The following is a 23,796-nucleotide window of genomic DNA, read 5'->3' as shown; positions in this document are numbered from 1 at the left end:
TATGAAAAAAGTATTTTTTGTGTTTCAGGTATATGCAGTATGTTGCAACTTGTGAGTATCTCACTCCACACACCCGATACATATGATACCATGTTGTCACTTTATTAGAAATAACAAAATATTTTCACCTTCCCTTGTTTCAAAAACTAAATAGGATAAGGATGAATTCCCATTACTCATCCTATCACCATTTCTACTCTTTTTCTAGTGTGGATAATTCAATAATTACATTAGGAGGAGAAATATTTAAATTGTGGATAGTTTGATAATTACATTAAAATGAGAAAGATTTAAATTACGTACGTCTTAATTGGAAACATTAAGAAGTGCTTTTAAAAAAAAAGTCAATATGAGAAAAATAAAAAGATATAGTCAACATTTATTTGCACCTTTATGGTCTCAATTTTTTTTGAGAAATATATGGTTTCAATTACTTTTTTTTTTTTTTTGGTTTTTCGAATTATCAATTATAAAGAAAAGGGAAAGAAAGGTGGAAAAAATAAATAAATGAGAGTGGTATTTATAAATTTTAAATAGGATGAGCGGTATATGATAAGGGGGAGCTGTAATGCAGTAAGGTGTAAGCCTGTAAGAAAAAGAGAAAAGCTGGCAAAAGGTTGTCTAGGTCAGCGATCGCTTCAACCGCTATTGTATTTTGTATTTTGGATTTCTATTTTCCATCGTGAAATTGTTTTCCTTTTCCCTTTTTTCTCTTTTCCCCTCTCTCGTCTCGTTTCTTCTCAAAACCTCAGGTCCCACCCACTTCACCCATCGTCCTGTCCCTCTCTCTCTCTCTCTCTCACATTTCAATTTCAATTCCAAATCCTTTTCCAATCAATTAGGGCTAAAGCTAAAAAAGCCACACACTCTGTGGGAATTTCAATTTCAAAGAATTCCGATTCTTTCTCTCTTGAAAGCTCTTCCCCAAGAAATGGAGTCTAGGAGATGATCTCTCTCTGAAGAAAGAAAGAAAAACTGAGGTGAAGTGAAATAGGCATTATCATTGTCGGATTAGAATTAGCTTTTAGGGGTGGAGGAGAGATCCAGTGCTTCGCTGCTGGAAAAATGAGTGCGTCCAGGTTCATCAAGTGCGTCACCGTCGGCGACGGCGCTGTCGGCAAAACTTGCATGTTGATTTCCTATACCAGCAACACTTTCCCTACGGTCAGTTTAGAGCTCCTTCTTTCGTAATTTCTGCCTTCAATTTGGTCCTTTTTGTATGCTCATTTTCTTTCATGGATCTTTCTGGAACAAAAGAAAGAAGAAAAGAAACGAAAATTTGAGTTTTTTTTTTTTCCTTTCTCTTTGGACGATTTTATTATTCTTGGAAATGGCTGATAGTATGTTAATTTGTATATGGGGTTTGGAATGATACAAAGATAATTAATTTAAACCGGATTTCGGCTAATTTAAGATAACAATAATTGATCAATTATGATTTTACTTTAAATTTCGTATTTTTGAGTAACATAGGAACTTATGCACACAGAGAAATGTATCTTCTTTGGAAATTTGAGTAGAGCACTTCTACTATTTGTAGGTTGATTCTTGGTTTTGTGTGGTAGGAAATATTCATCACTTTATCGATTTTATTGTTCAAAAAATATTCAGTCTGCTGTTTATTTTGCTAATAATTTTCCTGTAAGATTATTTATTTTCAATTTTATTGTAACATTTTATTCTCCAACAACAACTAAACCTTAGTCCCAATTTTTTTTTTGGGTTTGTTGCGAATCCCCCTCAGGGCCGGCCAAATGTATTCTTAGGAGGCGCCCCAATATGTATCTGTAGTGTGGATCCATTCATAATAGAGTGACTAAATTTTATGTTGGCTGCAAACCCCCTAATTTTTCTGGACTTGGGGACCAGCTTAGAACGAAATATACTAATCTAAGCATAGAAACATGCGGAGTTTATCGTGACATTTTTTGCTTTCTGTAAATGTACTTTGGGTTAAAACTAAGAAGTTATTGGTTGTTAACTATTTTGTCATTTTTCATTGATAATAGGACTATGTGCCAACGGTTTTTGACAACTTCAGTGCAAATGTGGTTGTGGATGGAAGCACCGTTAACCTTGGGCTATGGGATACTGCTGGTAATTATACAACCATCATTTTCAGATTTCCTGGATTTGCTTATCTTCTTCTTCTCCTCCTTTTTTTCCCCTTCTTAATTGTAGGTTTCTAATGAATGATTTGTTGGACAGGTCAGGAGGATTACAATAGGTTAAGACCCTTGAGCTATCGAGGTGCAGATGTGTTTATTCTTGCTTTCTCTCTCATAAGCAAGGCCAGCTATGAAAATGTTGCAAAAAAGGTTTCAAAATCTTGACTAGTCTTTTTTTTTTTTAATATATAAATATATTCATTTTTATGTTGAATGTTTGCATTTGCGTGGGCTGAGATTTTTATTTTTATTTTTTTCTGTTTCAGTGGATTCCTGAATTGAGGCATTACGCACCTGGAGTTCCAATAATCCTCGTTGGAACAAAGCTCGGTATGATTTATTCTCAACATTCCATTTACATGCATTCTTGATTGATACTGTTTGTAATCAGCTGTGTCTGTGGAATGTGGATGGAAGGTTGGTTGGGTACTTAATGACCAGTTTTGGTTTAATTGTCTCCAGTTTTTCAATATTTGAATCCTAGATTAGTTGGGTTTTTGCTCAACGTCAAAGCATTGATAAGATATTTAGGCATTGTCTTTCTTAGGTCTTAGAATTGATTAGGTAGGACTGTTTAACTCTCTTTTTTTTTCCTATGCTTTTCATAAATTTCTATGGCTTCTTGTGGGTAAGTTTAATTTAGGAGGTCATCTTTGTTAGTAGGATGATTGCTTATCATCCTGGTAGGTTTTTTTTTTCTTTTTTTCCAGCAATTGTATTACTCAGTTATGTTCTGCTGCTGGAAATAGAATTTTGTTGTTGTTGTTTGCTACCTAGTTTGACACACGGCAGCATGGATTGATCGCCACCTTTTCTGGTCAGTGACTCTTGTCAAGAAGTTAGGCATACTTCGTTTCATACTTCTTTGTTTCTAGTTGCTATTGATGTAATGGCAGCAAGTGATACTACTAAGGCACGTATAATTTTCATGGCAGTTATGGTATTAAAGGTTGCACTTGTTTGTTCATAAAGTCCAAACAAACCCCCTTCTCAACGTTAACAAACTTCAATCTGTTAACAAATTAAAGATCCTTTTGACTCTTAGGAGCTTGAACTCAAGCAAATATCTGGTTCATCTGGAGGATCCTGAAATGATCTGGAACTATGTTCTTGCAGTTGTGGCCTTCAGTGATAAAGCAGGCCCACATATTAGGGTAGGGGTATGGATGCTGGTGTGGGAAGAAGGAAAGGGGTATTCACATCACTGAAGTTATAATGGTAGAACGATTATTGAAAATACAGATATAAGGAATATGTTATTTGGCATTCCTATATAAATGTTGATTTATGAGTCTTCTCAGGTTCATGCTTCTGTCTTTGGGCTTGAACATGACATGTTACTTGGCAAATGAGGCTAGTTCTGATGCAACATAAACTCCAGGGAGCTTAAATTTTAAATATTGTGCCTGTCAAACAGCCGGCAAGTTGAGTTATGTACTTGTGGATTGAGGTAAGGGAATAGTGATTTTCAAGCAGAAGATGGTTTGTGATGGACCAAAACTAGGGAACAGGTGAACAAAACCTAGAGTCTTCAAGAAGTTATACAAAGTACTAAACCTAATACTGCTGCATAGTTGGGACTTGAAAACTTGATAAGTAACTTCTATGGGAAGAACATAAATGTGATTTTGACTTGTGAAACAAGCAATGCACGACTTTCTATGAATTCAAAATTGTCTTTAAAATCTATTTTGATCAAGCAAGTCATTATTGTACAACCTAGTTTAAGCCATGCACAACTCTACCCTTCAAATCTTGAGGTCCTGTTATCTTTGTTTGCACTAACTTGATAGCCTTGAATTTCCATACTCCAACCAGAAAAGATTGACCATGAACAATACAGCTATTTTGGGAGTGTAGTTATATTGATATGGCTATATGTTAGGTTCATGTCAATTTTCTGATCATAATCCATGTTGGAGTCAGCAAGAATTACACGTAATAATTTAGCATAAGATGGAATAAGAAGGTTTCAATTTATCTTTCAATGTAGATAGTTTTGTAGATTCTTGATCGCTCATTCCTATGTTATTAAATATGGTGTAACTGTCTTTTTTCTTTAAAAAAAAAAAAACTCTATTTGTAATATTAAGTTTAAATTAATAATCACTCAATCATCCTCCTCAGTTTTGTAATAGCACTTGAAAGTTGTGTTATTGGAGATTTATATTTTCAATTATTCAAAGTTATATTTTCATCAGAATCATTTTTGTCCACTTGATTCTAATTTGCCACTACGTTCTCATCATACTCACTTTTTTTATTTGTGCTGATATATAATTTCGCTTCATAAATCTGGAAAGTTCACTGTTATCATTTGAAATTATATGATGCCAATTACAGGCTTTAAACTAATTTCTTTTCTTTCCATGCATCATTTTGATCTTATATAACCTACTTATCTTAAAAAAAATCATGAACCGGAATTTGATATTGTCATCAGATTTGTTATGAAAAACCTACCAATTTTTTCTTTTCCTATTGATGCATTCTGGACACTAACTAGAATGCTTACATAACACACCAACACCACCCCCCCCCCCCCCCCCCCCCCGGACCACACCACATACACACACCTATCCCTCCTCTCAAAAAAATTGTAATTAAAAAAGACATGTCAATTATGGAACTAGCATAGAGTATGACTTTAGATAGAATAGAATGGAAGAAAAGAATACATGTGGTCAACCCTAACCAATCGGTTTGAGAATCAATACTTGACTCCAAAATTTTGGGAATAAGGCTTTGTTGTTGCTGTTATTATTGTTTCCTTCTTACTCTTAGTGCCACTACATATGTGTTAACATTTGGTTCTTGCAAAAAGACTGCAACTTTTGTACTCGGTCTATGTCTAACTGGCCTCCACATCTGTAATGATCATAAGTAGCTTGAGAGTTTACACTGTTTTTGTGTGTGTGTATACATGTTCTATTTTCTTGTTTTTATTTGATTTTGGATTTTCTTTTGGGGATTATCTCTTGTGAGTGTATTTGCTTGAATATAATTGCTTCTGGTTATTCAAAGTATGTTTAAGAACTATCTGGTTTGACTTTCTTTGTTAATACATAATCTGGAGTTTTGTTTTATCGTTGCTATTTAAATTTTTATTCCTTATTCATGAAAGATGTACTTGTTTTCATAATTAGTTCCATCTATCTGCAGATCTTAGGGATGATAAGCAGTTCTTTATCGATCATCCAGGTGCAGTGCCCATCACTACGGCTCAGGTAAAATCTTCTGCATCCTGAATGTTTCTCTTTTATTCTCTACACATCTGTTTTAGTTGATCTATGACCTTCTTAACATGTGGTTTTATATTCCCTTTTTGCTGAAGGGAGAAGAGCTTAGGAAACTGATTGGATCTCCTGCCTACATTGAGTGTAGCTCAAAAACACAGCAGGTTTACACAATTCTCTTCATTTATTCGTGCTTAATAATATTGGAAAATTGCCTTTACGCCCTTGTTACTTATTGGACTCATGTCATATTGTAATTGCAGAATGTTAAGGCAGTTTTTGATGCAGCCATTAAGGTTGTGCTACAGCCACCAAAGCAAAAGAAGAAAAAGAAAAAGGCACAAAAGGGTTGTTCCATATTGTGATTCAGAGGAGGGATTGTATTTGACATAGGAGAATGACCCACCAGCCTATTTTACGTCTCTATATCAGTCAGTCAAGTCAGTCCTTGTGTCTGTTTTAAGGAAGCAGCAACCTTTGGTGTATATTCTTTGACTGACATGCTAGGGATCAAATGTTAAAGCATGAAATTATTAGTTTCTGGCTTTACCTTTGTTTTCATGATCTGTAACTCTGGTGAACTAGCATATTCCTTGTTGACCCCATGTACACGTATCCGTGTTTAAAAATTTGTCTCCTGTATTAACCAGATGCGAGGAAGTGAACTTGGTTATATCATTCGTAATTTGTGTTCTTAATCTTCTACTGTTTCTGTGTGGTACTGCAAGTTTTGTATGCTTTTAAAAAGTATGTTTATATTCTTTTGACAAATACAGTCTAGTCTGTGATCGCGCAAATGAGGAAACCTGAGTTGGCTGTGCACGTCTTAACGTGATTAAACCATACATAATGGTGGATGTGTTATCATTGAAATTTTTTTTGAATCATGAATCATGTTATCATTGTATGTTGTGGTTTATACGAAGGTGCTATAAAATATGCATGGGCGTTTATGATTGCCACGTCTTAACATTTTTCAAAGATGAATTAGCCATTGCCGTCTGTGGTAGACCCTAATAAATTTCTTAATATAAATAATTATGAAATCTTTGAGGAAGTAATTTGATTCGGAGGTCTACAATTCGTTCTTTCTTCTCTTCATGATACCCAGACTTCGGTTATTTGTAGGACTGGCTTATTTTAAAATTTCAATTTGTCGAGCAGTCTGGCAGCCCAACGAACAACTTAAGGAGCTTTTTTTTTTTTTTTCATCAAGATCGAATGATAAAATTAGTTAGCCCCTCCCCCAAACTTCCCCCCCCCCCCCCCACCCCCTCCATCCAAAAAAAAACACTTGATCGGTCTAATTTCTAAACTTAGAATTTTTTTTGCCGAAAAAAAAAAATTTCTGTTTGGTTTACCTTGCCTCCATCGCCAATTCCTTTGTTCTTTCTCTGACATGATGAAGATCTGTTTGGTTTGTGATGATTCTATTTCTGGGTTTTGTTTTGAACTGGGAATTGGAGTTTGATTTGAGGTGCAAAGTGAGAAGAAAGAAGATTTTTGGGTTTGATTTGAGGTGCAAAGAGAGAGAAAAACGTTTGAGGTTGAGGGAGGAGCTGGGAATTTGATCTGAAGAGGAAAGAACACCGGTTGGGAGAGAGAGATAGATGGTGAGAAGAGAGAAAAAATCAATTAAAGAAGTAAGAGGAGAGAGAAAATTCGAATAAAAAAATAATAAACGCAAATGCCATATTCGTCGTACCGTGGCAAAATTGCAATATTACTATTCAATGTTGCAAAAGTTTAACACATTTAACACATTTGATAAAACTCCGTTTTTGGTGTTTGGTGTGTGCCAAATGTGCCATATTATAGCATTTAGCATAGATACCACATCTGCTGTGGATGCTCTTATGGGCCTTATAATGTGTATATGAAAAAAAACTCATTTGGAATTTTTTTTTTTTTTTTTGAGAAACTCATTTGGAAGTATAAACTTTAAAAATTTGTACATAAATCAAATAAAAGGAAAATAAGCTATGGTTAACTTGTCCAAATCTAGCTTTACCCTACACAGGTTTCCCTCCCTCAAAGAGGTGATAGAGCAGGAACATGTTTTACTCGTTCTATCTCGCCATGGAGAGAGAGAGAGAGAGAGAGGATTTGAGTTATATTTGGTTATAATTTCACATGAATTATACATTTTTTAAACCTTAAATTTGCATAAGATCCAACAATAAAAATATCAGTATTTGCCACTTTATATCTTTATTTTAAGAAATTTCACCATTGTCTCTAATCCTGCATTAAATTCTTCCTTTGGCTTAGTTGCCCATATAGCATTCCTTCCAATGAAGTTTTGGGTTCAATGGGTTTTATCCTTGATATTACAAGTTCCTTATGTGATTCGGTTACTAAATCTCCAATCCACATACTCTGTGACTGTGTGGTAGACTAGGACTTCTGGAATAAGCATGGAAGTCCTCACACCATGCAGTCTTCTTTCTCTGTCTTTTCATATATGGTTGGAAGAGAATGCCTTAGCTCACAATATCCCCATGAAGTTGAGTATCCCTCGGAACATCCTTTTTCCCTTTGGCATATGACAGCATATAGATAATTACATCTTCAGGTCTGGAGTTATTGATCAAAATATCTATGAAAATTGCTTAAAACAAAGTGCATAAGTTTAAATTGAACACAAATGGTGCCTCCCATGGCAACCCTGGGATTGCAGGTGGGGGAGGACTTATTAGAAACCATAATGGGCTATAGATCAAAGGTTTCGCAAGATACATNCTTTCTCTGTCTTTTCATATATGGTTGGAAGAGAATGCCTTAGCTCACAATATCCCCATGAAGTTGAGTATCCTCGGAACATCCTTTTTCCCTTTGGCATATGACAGCATATAGATAATTACATCTTCAGGTCTGGAGTTATTGATCAAAATATCTATGAAAATTGCTTAAAACAAAGTGCATAAGTTTAAATTGAACACAAATGGTGCCTCCCATGGCAACCCTGGGATTGCAGGTGGGGGAGGACTTATTAGAAACCATAATGGGCTATAGATCAAAGGTTTCGCAAGATACATGGGTAACACCAACAATATCACGGTTGATATCTAGGCTCTACGTGATGGGCTATTATTGGCTAAAAGACCTTGAAATTTCATATCTTATTTGTAGAACTTGACTCTAGTGCTATGGTCAAGTTGGTGCTTAATTTCTCTACAAATGCTCTTATGGGACCTCTTTTGACTAATTGCAAAAACTGATCCATGCTATACCCAACAAGCAAATTAGGCATGCCTTCCAGAAGCAAACAAGTGTACCACCGGATGTGGTGGAGCATTAGCTGGCCTTGATATGGCTACATGTAACAAGCTTATCAATAACTAATCTATCATATATCCTTTTATTAACAAAACAAAACAAAACCAAAAAAAAAAAAAACCCCGAAACCACCTCATTATTCTTTTGGTATTGTAATGATTATATTTCCTTTCTCTTTCATTTATGCCTTATTTAATATTGAAAATTTAAACCACCTCATTATTATTATTATTATTATTATTATTAAACCCTTATAATCCATCCCACTCACCCACTCTAGTCCCCAGAAAAATACACCATATTTCGGGTAAGGATGGCAATGGGGCGGGGCGTGCCGAAGGATGGAGTCTTCGCCCCCGCCCCACATGATTTTGTCTTATCCCATCTCAGCCCCATCTGCATGATGGGAAAATTTTTCTTGCCCCATCCCTTCCCTTTAGGGCCCGCGAAACCCCACCACACTCCGTAAAACTCTACTTCTTGTTAATTTGCCCATAATTATTACAATTTTTTTAATAAAACATATTTCATTAATAAAAATATACTTAAAATTACAAATAAATTTATCCCATCAAATCAAACTAATTTTTAGCAAAAATTAAATAATATTATCCAAATGTTTTACAAGACAATATCACAATAAAAACAAAAATCTTTTACTACAAAATTAACGATTCAATAGTATATAAATTTGTTTCTAATAAAGACAAAAGAAAACGTTAAAATTGTTACATTATTTCCAACATTGCTAGAGAGAAAAAAAAGGCGGAGAACCATGTTAGGTAAAATAAAATAGATTGATAATATGTTTGTTTAAATTGTAGGGTTTTAGAGTATGAAAAATTTACAATTTAACTCTTATTAATGTAAGGCAGGGCAGCGAGATGGGACGGAGATAAGACAGACAAAGATGGAGCGAGGTGGTTCTAAACTCATCCCACCCCGCTTCATAATTCGGGGTTAAAATCTCGTCTTATCCCTGGCCTACCACCTTTGCAGAGTGATAAAAATCCGTGTAAGGCGAAGCAAGGTCAATCGAGGGGGACCAAAATTGTCATCCTTAGTACCAGGTGTATGGTTTCTCCCGATCACAGCTGGACGTGGTAGTTTAACTCATTTCAAAAAAACTACTATTATATTTACAACTACAAATCAATCACAACTGTGGTGAGTCCACTCTAATACTTCCCTACCAAACGTTCAACTCTCGTTAGTCGTTAACGTTCCTGTTTTTATTTTTTTCGATAGGATTTGTTCGTTTACGTTCGTCTACCTTCATTACATTCATTGCCTCATCACTCCTTACTTTCCAAACCAGTTTAGGGAACACAGAGAGAGAGAGAGAGAGAGAGAGAGAGAGATATGATGATAAACGGAATTGAGGACGAAGATAAATGGCTGGCCGAAGGGATTGCCGCCATTCAACACAACGCCTTCTACATGCACCGCGCTCTCGTAATCTCATTCTCATTTCTCTTTACTTTTCCCCATTTTTTAACCTAATCTATTTCGTAAACCCTAATTTCCACAATTTCTTTTAATTTTAATTTGATTTCTTTTTTGTTTTTAATCGTCTCAGGACGCCAATAATCTCCGAGAAGCCCTAAAGTACTCGGCTCAGATGCTATCGGAGCTTCGAACTTCGAAACTCTCACCTCACAAATACTACGAACTCTGTAAATTTCTTTTTTCTCTCTCTTTCTAAATTTGCCTATCAATTTGATTAGTTTGGTTTTAATTTGTGAAATTTGGTGTGTAAGACATGCGAGCGTTCGATGAATTGAGGAAGCTGGAGATGTTCTTCAAAGACGAAAGCAGGCACGGGGTTTCGATTGTGGATCTCTATGAACTTGTTCAGCACGCTGGCAACATTTTGCCTAGAATGTAAGCTACTTTTGATCATGCTTCAATTGTTGTCATTTCAATTGCATATGGAATATTTTGATCACCTTTTGCAAATGTGGCAATTATGAATCTGCAATTGATAGGAATCAACAAGTTATCAAAAACTGTTTTGTCTCTTTGAGAGGGAGAGGTTTTTATTTTTTTGCCTGATTCTTATTCAACTGTGTACAAATAGTCAAGGAAAAATGAAATTTCTCACATATACAAGTTGAAACTAGAGCAAAAATAAAGTATTTCTTTGCCAGCATAAGAGAAATAGAATGAATAGAAAAATAACTGAAAGAATCCTTGATGGTTAGGTGCATTAACTTAATACCAGAACTGATAGTTAATTAGAAAGGCTACTCGTTCATGGGTAGGTGGTTGTACCTTATGAGAAGACGATAAATTTTGCAAATAGTCATTTTTATACATAATTTTTTTTTTTTTTACAGGTCCAGAAGGCGGTTCTTGTTTTTGCTTAATTTCAACTTTATTTTCCATAACCTTGTCTCTTGTCTTTCTTAGATAATATTTGGCTACAAAAATCTTCAATGATTTATTTATTTGCATGATTGTGTATTAACTTCAAATATTTACTGATTTCAACATGGGTATGCTTTAATATAATTTAATTTGTAATTTTGTCCACATTTCGGGGCTACAAGTTGATATAAGCAAAAGAAAATAGAAGGTCATATTTTTTTAATTTAAGGTGGAAAATTTATCCTCTTCTTCATGAGGAGGGAAGTATTATATACTTCAATCAGAAATTATCACGATGTGTTGGAATCAGCTAAGGGTTTAATAGGTCAAATATCATTTGAAAATTTCAATTACGTTTCGGAAAAAAAAAAGGTGAGATGCTTTTCATTGTTACCTGCCCATTCCAATTAAATTTGAATTTCTTTCAGATGGGCTTATTCATGTTTGGTTGTTTCAGATATCACATTTTTGTCAGTGCATGTGAAGTCCATTTTGTTGATTTACCAGGTATCTCCTATGTACAGTAGGATCTGTGTACATCAAATCTAAGGAGGCTCCTGCTAAGGATGTCCTTAAAGATCTCGTGGAAATGTGTCGTGGTGTTCAACATCCAATCCGTGGGCTCTTTTTAAGAAGTTATCTTGCTCAAATCAGTAGAGATAAATTACCTGACGTTGGTTCAGAATATGAAGGGTAAGGTGGTTGCTTGATTACATATATTTCCATTTTCAAAATGAAGTTATCTGTTCCAGCAGTTGATTGCTCCGCGTTTTAATCTGTTCAATATTCATGGAATTGTGCCATTATCTTTCTGCAGAGATGCTGACTCTGTCATGGATTCTGTAGAATTTGTGCTCCAGAATTTCACTGAGATGAATAAGCTTTGGGTACGACTGCAGCATCAGGTTTGTTGGACTTCTACAAATCCTTATCTGTTTTCATGCTTGAACATGCATAGAACCACTGAACATGCATGCCACAGAGGTAAAAATGAGCCATGATGGCATGATTTTGGCCATGCAGATGTTTTGGTGCTTGTGAATCATTCATACTCTTTGGCGATCCTGAGTTGAGGACTTCAATTGGGCTTTCTGGTCTGCAGGGACCTGGTCGGGTGAGAGAGAAGCTGGAAAAGGAAAGGAGCGAGCTCCGTGATCTGGTAATATCTGAAACTACCACCAGATGAAATTGTGTAATAGATTTGGTAGAGTAATAAAATTTCTGTTTTTCTTATTTGATTTACTAGGTTGGGAAAAATCTCCATGTGCTCGGTCAAATAGAGGGCGTGGACCTTGGAATGTACAAAGATGCAGTTCTTCCCAGAGTCTTAGAGCAGGTCTATTAATCTATTCTTTTCTCGGGTTTTATTTATTTACTTATTAAATTTTCTTCTAAATTTCCACCCAAGAAGCCCTCTCTGATCAACTTTCTAATAGTAACGAAATTGGGTTGTGCAGATTGTCAACTGCAGTGATGACCTTGCTCAATATTATCTGATGGATTGCATAATTCAGGTCTTTCCTGATGAGTACCATTTACAGACCCTTGAGACATTATTGGGTGCTTGCCCCCAGCTTCAGGTGAGTGTCATGACATATTGGATATTATTTTCTTTTTCAGGGTTGCATAAGTTCTTACGTTTGGCTTTGTTCTGCTATTTTGTTTTTGTTTCGCGTGGGGGACGCAGAAGACATAGTTCAACAATTCCAATCTGGAGACACATTGCACACCCCTTGCTCTAGGTAGTTGCCATGCTGCCCATGATATCATGTCCTTAGGAGGACTATTCAAGTCTAGTGTGGGAGGGCAGGAGCATTTTAAAAGATGTAGCTTTTATGGGAAGCTTCAGCTTTTTAGGAAGCAAGTCCTGGGTGGCTTCTCGAAAACAGCCTAAAATGCCTAAGCATCTTAACACAATCAGTAAAAAGCTGAAGCACCCTAGTTGACATGGCATCTTTTTTTTTGAAGGGGGAGGGGGGGTGCCATTTGAGCACGACCTAATTGGCTGAGTTTACCTAACATCCTACAAGTAACTTCAGCTTTTTAATATTTTAAATACCCTTGTAAAATCAGTCTACAAATGCATCCTTTAAGTGGTTTACAAATGCATACTTTGGAACATGAACATTGTCTAGGAACTAACTATGGTGCAAGAATTATTATTAAATGCCTCTGAAGTGAACATGTGAAAATTGTCTCCTTATATGATAAACATACAGCACTAGGTTGGGAGAACACATGCATGTCTACCCTTTTGCATAATACATATGTGAAGGATCTTTGATATCAAAATTTTGAGTGTCTTGCCTTTCTTCTTAATTCTGATTAAAGCAATAAACTCAATAAAGATAGCCTTTTGCCTTTCTTCTTTTCCCTTAACCACTATCTGAATATGTTTCTTTTTGCAGCCAACAGTTGACGTCAAGACAGTGTTATCTCAATTAATGGAGAGATTATCAAATTATGCTGCTTCAAGTACAGATGTTAGTTCTCTATATGCTGTCTTTGTGATATATGCTTTCTCATTTTTTTGATCATGGTTTTCTTGTGCCAGGTGTTACCGGAATTTCTGCAAGTGGAAGCTTTTGCAAAATTGAGCAGTGCTATTGGGAGGGTAAGATTTCCCTAAGTTTGTAAATTTATGTTGACTGTTATTCAAATTTGGAAGCACTATACAAACTCAACTATTACATTACATTTCTTTTTTCGGGTGTGGAGAGGGGTGGGGGGGAGTCTCTGGTTTTAATCTTGGCAGTACCTTTGTTGCAATTTCTTATCTTATAAAAACAGTTGACCTATAGCTACTGCTTTCTTGAAATTTTCTTACAAAACTAGAACTGATGTCCCAGATATCCAATGTACTGAATTAACATGGCGTAGCACAAAACTTAATTAGATATCATTGGACTGCCTTCATTTTTCATGCTCTGTGCACTGTTTCTTCAACGGAAATGGGAGATGTTCTTTCATGCTGGGAAAAAAAAAGCAGCATTTAGTTCAAAATCAGAAAGGAATGACCTAAAACAAATTAAGGAGGTATCTAATATTATAACTTCCAATTGGAGCATGCACTCCATTTGATATATTAGCAATGGGGACATGTAACCTGAAAAGAGAATGCACCCCACATTATATATCTGCAATGGGAGAATAGGGTACATATATCCTGAAACATATATTAAAAAGGAGTTTTTTGATAGGTAATTGCAATTGTTTAAAAATCAAAAAATGTACAAATCAAAGAAAAACAGTAAAGCAAAACAAGACTAGAAAAGAACATACACAGAACCAGCCGTATAATTAATGGCACAAAAGTAGAGTGTCTAGGAAATCCATTAGAGAAAACGTGGACAGAATGGAGGACTTCAATCCCCATTCATAAAGAGTCTTCAGAAATAAAACTTGAGGTTTGGTACAGTGGACTCTTTGTAAAATGCGGCAATTCTTTTCACCCCAAATGCACCACATCAAACATACCAGGTCGCCCCCTTACAGTCCCATATCTATGAGAACCCAACTTACCATTCCAGGATTTTAGCATTGAAGCAACAGAGTTTGGCAGTACCCAAGAAATCCCAACTAGGCAGAAGAGAAAATACCACAGGTTAGAGGCACTTGGGCAATGCAGCAACAAGTGCCTGGTGATTGTGAAAGAGATGCAGAGTTAGAGCTGTGGGTGTCAACATGGTGAATGTGGGTAAAGAAATTTACTTAGGGGCTTTGGTTTTTTCATAAAACCACAGTTGGGGTATTCATATTTGAAGGGAAAAGAGAGCCTTACAATTTTTTGCTCAACTGACTCCATGTGTTGGGCTTGGGCATGCAAATGCATTTATTATCCTTTCTTTAATTTAACAGAAGCCTTTCTTCAATTTTTTCCATGCTATGCATATGTTTAATTTAAATGTGGAATTGTGCTTTATATATGTTAATCAACTACATGCAATGGCAGGTGATAGAAGCACAGGTCAACATGCCTATTGTTGGAGCCATAACTTTATATGTCTCTCTTCTTACATTTACTCTCCGTGTTCATCCTGATCGACTTGATTATGTGGATCAAGTACTGGTATGTTGTCTCTTGAAGCTCATTTATAACAATGATTAGAGCACCTATTGGTTCCACCTAACTATTGCATGAAATTTTATATGGAAGGCGTTCTGGTCAGAGTAGATATATAACATGGATGGAAATTTTTTGAGGTTCTGTTTAGAAATGGATTTTTCTGACAAGGTTATGCTGACTTGGTTGTTCTTTATTTGAATTTTTATTACAGGGAGCATGTGTTAAGAAGCTCTCTGGCAAACCAAAACTTGAAGACCAAAGAGCAAAAAAACAAGTCGTTGCGCTTCTAAGTGCTCCACTGGAGAAATACAATGATGCTGTCATGGCCCTGACACTTTCTAATTACCCCCGTGTGATGGATCACCTTGATAATGAAACAAATAAAGTCATGGCAATGGTTATTATTGAAAGCATCATGAAGAATTACACTTGCATCTCTACTGCTCATCAGGTGGGCTTCTTGTCTGTTTTTTCTACGATCTTAACTTTTTCTTATTGGAGGAGTGTGGTTAATAACTTAATATGCTGTTTGTAGGTTGAGGTGTTGTTCGAATTAATTAAAGGGCTCATCAAGGACTTGGATGGAACTGCTGCGGATGAGGTGCATATAAAAAGTTTTTTTGCAAACAGAATTTCATCTTATAAGATAGAGATTTGAATATTAAAATTCACTTGGTAGCCTGCTATCAACACCTTTTGATACACGTGATTTTTTATTTCTTTCTTTATTTGGGATATTTAATCTTTATTTTACTGTTAGAAACATATAATGATTTTTCTTCTTTACATCTCTCTCCTTGGTTTGTTCCTGCCATATCCTACCAATAGCTTGATGAGGAGGATTTTAACGAAGAACAAAATTCTGTTGCTCGGCTCATTCACATGCTTTATAATGATGACCCAGAGGAATTGTTAAAGGTAAGTAATTGATGTCTTGAAATTTTTCTGCATCAGCATTGTTTCTTTTGATGCTAATGTTACTTGAATCTCCTTAAACCCATTAACATCTTATAAAATACCATGGATGCTCTCTTTTTTAAAGATATTATTGTTGGTGGTCATTAAATGGGTATGCTATGAGCTGATAGAAATAAAAGAGATAAAGAATCTAAAGTCAGCTTGTTATGTACAATGGAGAGTACAAAAATCCTAGGCTTTGGACTGTCAATCAAAGTTCGCACACATCTGGGAAAAAAAAAGCAGCATTTAGTTCAAAATCAGAAAGGAATGACCTAAAACAAATTAAGGAGGTATCTAATATTATAACTTCCAATTGGAGCATGCACTCCATTTGATATATTAGCAATGGGGACATGTAACCTGAAAAGAGAATGCACCCCACATTATATATCTGCAATGGGAGAATAGGGTACATATATCCTGAAACATATATTAAAAAGGAGTTTTTTGATAGGTAATTGCAATTGTTTAAAAATCAAAAAATGTACAAATCAAAGAAAAACAGTAAAGCAAAACAAGACTAGAAAAGAACATACACAGAACCAGCCGTATAATTAATGGCACAAAAGTAGAGTGTCTAGGAAATCCATTAGAGAAAACGTGGACAGAATGGAGGACTTCAATCCCCATTCATAAAGAGTCTTCAGAAATAAAACTTGAGGTTTGGTACAGTGGACTCTTTGTAAAATGCGGCAATTCTTTTCACCCCAAATGCACCACATCAAACATACCAGGTCGCCCCCTTACAGTCCCATATCTATGAGAACCCAACTTACCATTCCAGGATTTTAGCATTGAAGCAACAGAGTTTGGCAGTACCCAAGAAATCCCAACTAGGCAGAAGAGAAAATACCACAGGTTAGAGGCACTTGGGCAATGCAGCAACAAGTGCCTGGTGATTGTGAAAGAGATGCAGAGTTAGAGCTGTGGGTGTCAACATGGTGAATGTGGGTAAAGAAATTTACTTAGGGGCTTTGGTTTTTTCATAAAACCACAGTTGGGGTATTCATATTTGAAGGGAAAAGAGAGCCTTACAATTTTTTGCTCAACTGACTCCATGTGTTGGGCTTGGGCATGCAAATGCATTTATTATCCTTTCTTTAATTTAACAGAAGCCTTTCTTCAATTTTTTCCATGCTATGCATATGTTTAATTTAAATGTGGAATTGTGCTTTATATATGTTAATCAACTACATGCAATGGCAGGTGATAGAAGCACAGGTCAACATGCCTATTGTTGGAGCCATAACTTTATATGTCTCTCTTCTTACATTTACTCTCCGTGTTCATCCTGATCGACTTGATTATGTGGATCAAGTACTGGTATGTTGTCTCTTGAAGCTCATTTATAACAATGATTAGAGCACCTATTGGTTCCACCTAACTATTGCATGAAATTTTATATGGAAGGCGTTCTGGTCAGAGTAGATATATAACATGGATGGAAATTTTTTGAGGTTCTGTTTAGAAATGGATTTTTCTGACAAGGTTATGCTGACTTGGTTGTTCTTTATTTGAATTTTTATTACAGGGAGCATGTGTTAAGAAGCTCTCTGGCAAAACAAAACTTGAAGACCAAAGAGCAAAAAAACAAGTCGTTGCGCTTCTAAGTGCTCCACTGGAGAAATACAATGATGCTGTCATGGCCCTGACACTTTCTAATTACCCCCGTGTGATGGATCACCTTGATAATGAAACAAATAAAGTCATGGCAATGGTTATTATTGAAAGCATCATGAAGAATTACACTTGCATCTCTACTGCTCATCAGGTGGGCTTCTTGTCTGTTTTTTCTACGATCTTAACTTTTTCTTATTGGAGGAGCGTGGTTAATAACTTAATATGCTGTTTGTAGGTTGAGGTGTTGTTCGAATTAATTAAAGGGCTCATCAAGGACTTGGATGGAACTGCTGCGGATGAGGTGCATATAAAAAGTTTTTTTGCAAACAGAATTTCATCTTATAAGATAGAGATTTGAATATTAAAATTCACTTGGTAGCCTGCTATCAACACCTTTTGATACACGTGATTTTTTATTTCTTTCTTTATTTGGGATATTTAATATTTATTTTACTGTTAGAAACATATAATGATTTTTCTTCTTTACATCTCTCTCCTTGGTTTGTTCCTGCCATATCCTACCAATAGCTTGATGAGGAGGATTTTAACGAAGAACAAAATTCTGTTGCTCGGCTCATTCACATGCTTTATAATGATGACCCAGAGGAATTGTTAAAGGTAAGTAATTGATGTCTTGAAATTTTTCTGCATCAGCATTGTTTCTTTTGATGCTAATGTTACTTGAATCTCCTTAAACCCATTAACATCTTATAAAATACCATGGATGCTCTCTTTTTTAAAGATATTATTGTTGGTGGTCATTAAATGGGTATGCTATGAGCTGATAGAAATAAAAGAGATAAAGAATCTAAAGTCAGCTTGTTATGTACAATGGAGAGTACAAAAATCCTAGGCTTTGGACTGTCAATCAAAGTTCGCACACACCTTGTGAAATGCAAATAAAAATACTGGGTGCCAACAATAAATTAATACTATTTAAGATATTGTAATGCTAGATATAAAATAATTGTAATTTTAAGCCTCAAGAATCAGAACCCTCAACTTATTTTCTGCCTTTTATTATTATTATATACTAATGCGAATATATATCTTGTCTTGGAGATATCCCATGAAGCAATAATGCATTGGTCCAAATCATTTTTAGGTTAATTTGGTCTACAGTTTGTAGGAAAACTCTTACAGATTTTGGGGTGTTTCAACTTTTTTGATGGCAGGGCTTGTGTAAACCTCTGTCTGACATTTGTTCAGACATGTGAAAAATATTGGGCTGTGCTGAACATCCCATGTCTTTTTGAAACTACAGTACTTGTTTCCATTACCATAAATCTTAGGTTCTGGTATATTTTTCACCTCATGTTTATGACATAAGAATTGTTTTCTGATGTTCTCATTTTCCAATCTTCAGATCATATGTACTGTGAAGAAGAGTATAATGAATGGAGGACCAAGACGCCTGCCTTTTACTGTTCCTCCTCTTATATTTTCTGCACTCAGGGTATGTTTCTTCCTGGTTATGGCAGACTGTTGTTTCTTTTTTTCCATGCATGCAATTTCCATTGCAAGATATACATGAGTGAAAAAATTGCATCGAGCACTTTTTTCTTTTCGGTCTGGACTTGACTGTGAACGAAGAAAGAATTTCTGGAGTGAAAATTTGTCGTCAGATTCTTGTTAGTACCTTTATAATATTATGGATAGTCAACAAGATTGTGAATCTGACTTCTAGAATTTTTGCTGAGGACTTTAATGATTGCTACTCCTTTGAACCAATCAGCTTAGAAGAGTTTGTGTACCCTATGCACATTTTATGAGTCTCTGTTCTTAGTCAACCCATTTAAGGTGCATATAGGAGTATTTCTGAGAGCCTCTTATAAGTTACTGTTCTTAATCAATAAGTAAGCCATATAGTTGGGAATTTAGAACTCATAATCTTAAGGCTTATACTCAAGATCTAAGGCATAATCCTTTTTTTTTTAAATAAGTGAGATCTAAGGCATAATCCTTAAACTTAAGACTAATATCAGAAGCTTTTTTTTATTAAAAAAAAAATTACATGTGTTCATAGAAACTAGAATTAGATAATATATGCAAATTGAAAATTTCAATTTAACAGTTTCAAAGCATTAAGGCCAAGTAAATTACATAGTGTGCTAGTTAGGGGTGTAAATGGGTGTGTTGCAGTTACAGGCAATTTTTTTCACTGCACAACCATGGTCAGCTTCCTGGTTTGCTCACCACACTGCATCTTAAAGGGGGTCAGTGACCGAATCGGCTCGGATTGGTGTGATTGGGTCGGTTGGCCAGTTAGTTCAATGCTATGATTTTTTTTTTTTTTTTTAAAAAAAAGAAGCTAAATGATGAATATAGGAAATACTTTTCTCTCAAAAAATCTTTTACATTGATAACACCCGAGCCATTTGTATCACATATTTTACATATCTTTTAAAAAAAATTAGTCAAAAACAAAGAAAATAAACTTTTTGAAAAAGAAAAAAAGAAAAAAAAAAAAAGGAGATTCTAGGGTTTAGTTTACAAATTTTGGAAATTACATTTGGGATTTGGGATTATGGACAGGGTTTTTCTTCAGTGCAGTCTCAGTTTGTCCAGCTTGTTGTACACCCCTAATGGCTCAGTATCCTTGAAGCATCTATAAAAGATGACATATTATATGCAATAGAGCTTTGAAAACATTAAATGAATCATAGTGTTCTGGAAAATGGACATACTCAACCCTTAATGCACTTCAAGTTCCTAACTTCTTTTTATGAAGAAAGGAACTCTATATTTCTAGTTTATGACATGGATCCAGTCATTAGATTTTCTAAGGACTTGGTTCAAAGGTGAGTTGAATCCCTACATGTAAGGTTTACATTTATCAAGAAGTCATTATTTATGCTATCTTTGTAACTACCATTGCTATGAAAACTTCATCTGCCTTGGGGAAAGAAAGGAAAGAAAAATAAAAGAACCAAAAATCTTAGAAGGCCCAAATTGTGCAGAAATATCACCATTTTCTACTACGTGTGATTGTGTACAGTGAAAGAATACATATGAAAGAAATGTAATTTTGCTGGCAAGAACTTGAGCTGATGATAAAGAACTGCACTTGAAAAAGTCAATTCTTTCTGACCACTACACAGTATTTGTAGTTGGTAGTTTTTATTTGGATGCTATTTATATACAAAAAATCAGCATACATATCTTTTTCTCTTTTGAGTTTGATTTACTCAATTTTGGTGGAGTAAATTACCTCTTGAATTTGTGTATAGGAGTTCACATTTGATAGTTTATTATAAATGAACCTTAATTTTGAAAGACTGTTCAGAAAGTTGTTTGTGGCTTGCAGTTGATAAGGCAATTACAAGGTCAGGATGGGGACGTAGCGGGAGAGGCAGTGCCTGCAACTCCAAAGAAAATTTTTCAGATATTAAATGAGGTAACTTTTGAACTGATGTGGAAGACAATGTCAAATTTTATATATTGATTCTTACAAGACTGAAACTTTTTAGACATGTCCTTGTAGACAAAAATACTTCCTTATAGGCTTTTTGACAGGGTTGTCCATTTTGTTATGTCTGTTGGATGGTTCAATTTAATTACAAAAACTCAGTTTTAAAATTTCCTTATCTGGTTTCCTATATATCTTCTTTCACTAAAGTAAATATGGATTTTTCTTAGTGATTTCTATTTTTTATTTCCTTTTTTCTCCCCTCCTTATAAATTCATTTTCTATGTTGCATGCGTGTACTCTTAATATGACATTATAATTGTTTTGTTTCAGATGATCGAATCTCTTTCTGCTGTTCCATCTCCTGAACTGGAATTAAGGTTGTACCTGCAATGTGCTGAGGTATGCCTTGACTTTGTCTGGTACTGCAGAAAACAAGATCAGAAAATAATTTTTTGGGAGCTCCTAGAATTCTTTTCTGGAGCATGAATAATGATACTTTTTAAAAATAATATATAGTTTTCAAGATTCCCCCCTGCTTCATTGTAACTACCGAATTATTAAAAAAAATAGTTTTCAAGATTGAGGGAGAAGGCTTCCTTTACTTTTTGTGGCAAAGTGGTAATAAAATTTCTATTACTTATTAAAATAGATTTGTGTAAAACATTTTACAATGGCATGACATGTGTGAACATTTCTATTACTTATTGTGCATGAAATTTTACAATGCCATTACCATAAATTTACTCACACTTAATTAAATAGAATCACTATGCATTTTGTCTTGATTATATTTTCCATTGATAAAGAAAGCCTTAATGTCATGACAGATATCTGTAGCTGGGGGACTAACTGTATGTTTCTGAACTCTTTGTTTTTTTGTTCCTTGCTGATCAGGCTGCTAATGACTGTGGTCTTGAGCCTGTTGCTTATGAATTTTTCACTCAGGCATTTGTATTATATGAAGAAGAAATTGCGGTAATTGTCCATGAAATAATTTCTTGTGATTGAGTTTGCTTTGGATTACTGACAAGAAGTGGCCATTTGTCGTCAAATGTTTTAATCAATAAGCAGTGCCTCACATTTAGCCTAGCCATATTTGTTTTATTCACACGAGTATTTACCTTTCTTTTAGGACTCCAAAGCCCAGGTGACTGCAATACATCTGATAACTGGAACCCTTCAGAGGTTTAATGTATTTGGTGTTGAGAATAGAGATACTCTAACACACAAGGCCACAGGGGTAATGATGCTTGAATTGCTGTCTAAATAATGTGCTCTTGTTACTCATTCCTACTAAAACTCATAATGATGTTTTTTCTTTGTGTCAGTATTCAGCAAAGCTTCTAAAGAAACCTGATCAGTGCAGAGCAGTTTATGCATGTTCACATCTTTTTTGGGTTGATGATCAGGATGGAATTAAGGATGGAGAAAGGTACACTGCAAGATATCTTACATCCATATATCTGACTATACCCGTTGCCTGGTTTCATTTGTCTTAATGTGTCAATTTGTTGGCATTTTATTTTTGGCATTATTTTTTTCTGCTTGTTGAGTATTCTTGATAATGGAAGCAACATAGTAGTTCTTGATCTTTTATTATCATTGCTATTAAGCATTTTGCTTCCTAGGGTATTAAGCTTTCACTTCTAGGGGTAATCCATAGTTTACCTGAGTTGCCACATAAATGGAAGAGGATATAACTACTGGTGCTATTTCTATTTACAGGGTCCTGCTTTGCTTAAAGCGTGCCTTGAGGATTGCAAATGCTGCTCAACAGATGGCCAATGTTACACGGGGTAACAGTGGGCCAGTCACACTCTTTGTTGAAATACTGAACAAGTCAGTGGTTTAGAGTCCTACCAATTTGAACTTTGCTGTTATACACGCATGGTTAATAGCTTTTATGTTTATTTTTTGATTCATGGGTCGTTATATGCATCAGGTACCTTTATTTTTTTGAGAAGGGAAACCCCCAAATTACAAGTGCTGCAATCCAGGGTCTAATAGAATTAATCACAACTGAGATGCAAAGCGAATCTACAGCCCCCAATGCTGCTTCAGATGCTTTCTTTGCTAGCACGCTGCGTTACATCCAGTTTCAGAAACAGAAAGGCGGTGCAATGGGTGAAAAATATGATTCTGTCAAGGTTTAACTTATTATGTGTTAAGTTATGCTACTGAAAAGTGTGGATATATAAACAAGCAAGTTTGGGGCTGAGAGGAAGGAAATGATGGGGAGAGGTGAGCAATGAGCACAGTTGTATAAAATGCCTGCACCTTGACAGGAACTCATATATAGGTTTTTCTTCCACCTCCCTTCTTTTTTCCCTTCTCCCTTTCGACCATTTTCATTATTTTTTTTTTAAAGGTAATTAATAAATTATTTTTTATTGGTTTGAGGGTTTGTGTGAGTTTTCACTGTTTGTGGCTTGCCTTTTGATCCCTCTACTGTTCTATACTCGAACCTTTATTTCATCAAATAATATGCTGTTTTTGGGGCTAAGATTGGCATCTATTAATTGTTATATTTGTATGCTTTTAAAGACTCAATCATTCATAGTAAAATGTGTGTGCCTACGTGCATGTGCATCTTGGGTTACAATCATGGGCAAAGTCGTTTGGTTTAAAACTTCATTGTTTTGGAGTTTAACTCGGAACCACGCTATGAATTTACTGTCAGAAAGG

The 23,796-nt window shown here is 35.3% G+C and overlaps 2 protein-coding genes across 2 annotated transcripts; both read left to right on the top strand.

The window, feature by feature from the left end:
• Positions 1–635: 635 nt before the first annotated feature.
• On the top strand, positions 636–6,102 carry LOC112013274 (rac-like GTP-binding protein 5). The gene is made up of 7 exons (XM_024045671.2): positions 636–1,164; positions 2,010–2,097; positions 2,209–2,318; positions 2,435–2,498; positions 5,331–5,395; positions 5,503–5,568; positions 5,668–6,102. Exons 1-7 carry the CDS (start codon positions 1,066–1,068, stop codon positions 5,767–5,769), a joined length of 594 nt encoding a protein of 197 aa, XP_023901439.1. The 5' UTR covers positions 636–1,065; the 3' UTR covers positions 5,770–6,102.
• Positions 6,103–9,878: 3,776 nt separating this feature from the next.
• Positions 9,879–23,614, top strand: LOC112013233 (vacuolar protein sorting-associated protein 35B). The gene is made up of 22 exons (XM_024045619.2): positions 9,879–10,138; positions 10,263–10,359; positions 10,444–10,567; positions 11,561–11,746; positions 11,871–11,958; positions 12,156–12,212; positions 12,300–12,389; positions 12,511–12,633; positions 13,462–13,536; positions 13,608–13,667; positions 15,006–15,122; positions 15,331–15,570; positions 15,655–15,720; positions 15,948–16,037; positions 19,066–19,155; positions 21,007–21,096; positions 21,442–21,510; positions 22,006–22,086; positions 22,244–22,351; positions 22,440–22,543; positions 22,837–22,950; positions 23,054–23,614. Exons 1-22 carry the CDS (start codon positions 10,046–10,048, stop codon positions 23,262–23,264), a joined length of 2,373 nt encoding a protein of 790 aa, XP_023901387.2. The 5' UTR covers positions 9,879–10,045; the 3' UTR covers positions 23,265–23,614.
• Positions 23,615–23,796: the final 182 nt, after the last annotated feature.

Source organism: Quercus suber, unplaced genomic scaffold, assembly GCF_002906115.3.
Source record: "Quercus suber isolate HL8 unplaced genomic scaffold, Cork oak 2.0 scaffold_66, whole genome shotgun sequence".
Classification (NCBI taxonomy): domain Eukaryota; kingdom Viridiplantae; phylum Streptophyta; class Magnoliopsida; order Fagales; family Fagaceae; genus Quercus; species Quercus suber.
This window is presented reverse-complemented; position numbering and strand designations above follow the sequence as displayed.

Coding starts and splice junctions, on each gene's coding strand:
- LOC112013274 (XM_024045671.2), top strand. CDS start 1,066: ATGAGTGCGTCCAGGTTCATCAAGTGCGTCACCGTCGGCGACGGCGCT. Junction 2,098..2,208: donor TGGGCTATGGGATACTGCTG/GTAATTATACAA, acceptor TTTGTTGGACAG/GTCAGGAGGATTACAATAGG. Junction 2,499..5,330: donor CCTCGTTGGAACAAAGCTCG/GTATGATTTATT, acceptor ATCTATCTGCAG/ATCTTAGGGATGATAAGCAG.
- LOC112013233 (XM_024045619.2), top strand. CDS start 10,046: ATGATGATAAACGGAATTGAGGACGAAGATAAATGGCTGGCCGAAGGG. Junction 10,568..11,560: donor GGCAACATTTTGCCTAGAAT/GTAAGCTACTTT, acceptor TTGATTTACCAG/GTATCTCCTATGTACAGTAG. Junction 22,087..22,243: donor TATATGAAGAAGAAATTGCG/GTAATTGTCCAT, acceptor CCTTTCTTTTAG/GACTCCAAAGCCCAGGTGAC.